At 42.1% G+C, this 2,500-nt stretch overlaps 1 protein-coding gene across 1 annotated transcript in view; it reads right to left on the bottom strand.

Annotated features, from left to right (window-relative positions):
- Positions 1–2,500, bottom strand: part of LOC125040615 — a 25,932-nt gene that overhangs the window by 4,192 nt on the left and 19,240 nt on the right. Inside the window, exon 2 of the mRNA XM_047635263.1 lies at positions 155–2,500. This exon is cut by the window's right edge and continues 310 nt beyond it. Within this exon, the coding sequence (XP_047491219.1) occupies positions 155–2,500 (2,346 nt within the window). The remainder of the gene's footprint in view (positions 1–154) is intronic.

The raw sequence follows: 2,500 nt of genomic DNA, 5'->3' as shown, positions 1-2,500 counted from the left end.
ACTTTTAGTAAAATAGGGTTAAATCAATATAGTTATTCTCACTCTGCCCAGATAGCTATAATTTAAAATTCCAATCCAAAACATCAATCTATGAGAAGAAAAAAAAAAAGTTACCTAAATTATCATATAAAATAACACAGAAACAATGAAATACCTTAGCTGGCCACCATGGAAAACCATGGATTTTTCCCCACACAACATCTCCAACATTCATTATTCTGCCTTCATCAAGCTCACATTTCTCCACCTCCTGCCAGCTTAACTTCATTAGCAGAGCAGCACTGGGATGGTCCTCTAAACTATCCATGTTAGGTGCTCTGGAGGGGAAATCTGGGATTGCACCACTGCAAGCTTCATCACTTCCTGGGGAATCACTTCCAGGCATCATTGATTCTGGGGTATCCACACAGTACGAGGGTGCTGTCAACAATGGGTAACTCTGTGCGGTCATTTCTGTGGGTTTAACTGCACTGTCATTTCCTCCATCAAATGGCAAAGGCAAATCTAAGGGTACATCCTTCCCACATTCAACACTCTCACAAATGTCTTTCGGTCTTTCATCTTTACTCTCTTGTTCACTATACACAACTCCCTGAGCTTCCTCAATGATATCATCTTCATTTCCACTGGGTACAGTTGGTGTAACAGTTCTCTCTCCATCAGAATGACTGGAGTCACATGCCACATAGCTGGCATTACTGACTCTCTTTATGGATATTGAGAGTTTGTGTCGTGATGACTGTATGGGAGCCCCAGTGTTGGACGCAGGTTGAGAGCTGTGTGATATCTGATTTAGTGCTGCTTGTGGTAAAGATTCTAAGTGGGATTCTCTCACTTCTGATGAGTTCCAGTGTATATCTGGTGTTATGTTTTCAATTGGAACATCATGTTCTGTAGCATCTGGTAAGTGTGGTAGGTCCTCCTTAATATCTTTTGACTGTGATTTATTATCTTCTGGGCTTTTGTGCCTCCTCTCATCCTTGTGCTTCTTTTTATGCTTCACTTTGTGTTTGTGCTTCTTAGGGGGTAGATCTCTAGTTGAAAGGTCCACTGCAGCAGCTCTAGCAGGTGACATACCTCCAAAACGTGCTGGAGAAGTGCCACCAAATCTAGCAGGAGAGAAACCACCTAATCTAGCAGGTGACATTCCACCCAATCTCAAAGGTGACATACCACCAAATCTTGGTGACATACCCCCCATAATATATGCTGGGGAAGCTCCTCCAAGCAGTGCTTTTTTCTGTGCTTCTTTTTTTGCCTTTTTCAGAGCCTTTTTTGCAGCCTTAGCACTCATATCTTTGTATTTCTTATTGATTTCCTCTTCTGTCTCAACTTCAGGTGTGTTCATAGTCACAACTGTGCTCTTAGAAGGAATCTTTAGCACTGTACCTTTCCCTTCCGGGCCAAAGGAAATCTTTAAGACCGGTGTTGCTTTGGGTTTATCTCCTTCCATTCCTTCCTTCTCCTCACTTCCCATCTTTCCATTTTCTTCCTGTTCAATTTCCTCTTCTTCCTTACTTTTATGCTTTTTCGCTGTCTCATCAAACACACTTTCATCCCACAAATCTTCCATGGAACCTAGGGACCTCTTTTTTCTCAAGCTCATTTTTTCAAGAGGGGAGTCTTCAGTTGCCTTCTTGTGGTGCTTGAGATCACCAACTTCTTGCTCCTCCAGCCCATCCTTCTTTTGCACAACAGGAAGGATTGTTAACTTTGGTATTGGAGAAACTCTGTCAGAGAGAGACTCATTGAAGCTTTGGTGGCCTGCTGTATTTATCGTTAATTTGTGAACATTGCCTGAACGTAATCTTAATTCTTTTGCATCAAGTCGAGATTCACTACTATCTCCTTGCTTCCTTGCTTTATTATCTTTTTCTCTTCTATCATTAGCCTGGTCTGAAACAACCCCCGAAGTAGATAAAATCATTTTTGGTATGCATGGGCTTTTTGCCTCACTATCATTTTCCGTATCATCAACTCTATTTCGAGCCCAATTTTCTTTAGAAAGCTCACTTGCTTGTAATGCAAGGTTTATGGTCATCTTTGGGATTCTGCCTTTTCTCTTACCTTCTGATAACTCAGGATTGCATAAATTTGTTGACAGTTTTAATTTGGGGACTTTCCCATCTGTATTATTATTATTATTTCCAGTCACCGCATATGCGGGGTTCGACCCCACACTAATTTCACTATCACATGAATCTGAGTCACTACGGGAATTACGGGCTGGAGGACTTATTCTCAGACAGCTGACACCTTTACTTGTAGCTGCTTCAATCTCACTGGGTTTTAGTTTGACTAACTTAGGGACAAGCATCACACTCTTTTGAGGGGACTTTTCTGCTCTGTCTTTTTCCTTCTCCCTCTCTCTCCTTTGGGCTGCAGAAATAGTGCCATGTGATTCCTGAGAACCTCGATCACGAGAACCCCTTGTGTTCCCCCTTGTCTCTGCCGTCACTTTTGATGATGTCGGAGGCTCTGTTGCCCTTTGTCCTTTTGC

Source organism: Penaeus chinensis, chromosome 29, assembly GCF_019202785.1.
Source record: "Penaeus chinensis breed Huanghai No. 1 chromosome 29, ASM1920278v2, whole genome shotgun sequence".
Lineage (NCBI taxonomy): Eukaryota > Metazoa > Arthropoda > Malacostraca > Decapoda > Penaeidae > Penaeus > Penaeus chinensis.
The sequence above is the reverse complement of the archived record's forward strand: the minus strand, read 5'-3'. Positions and strand labels throughout refer to the sequence as shown.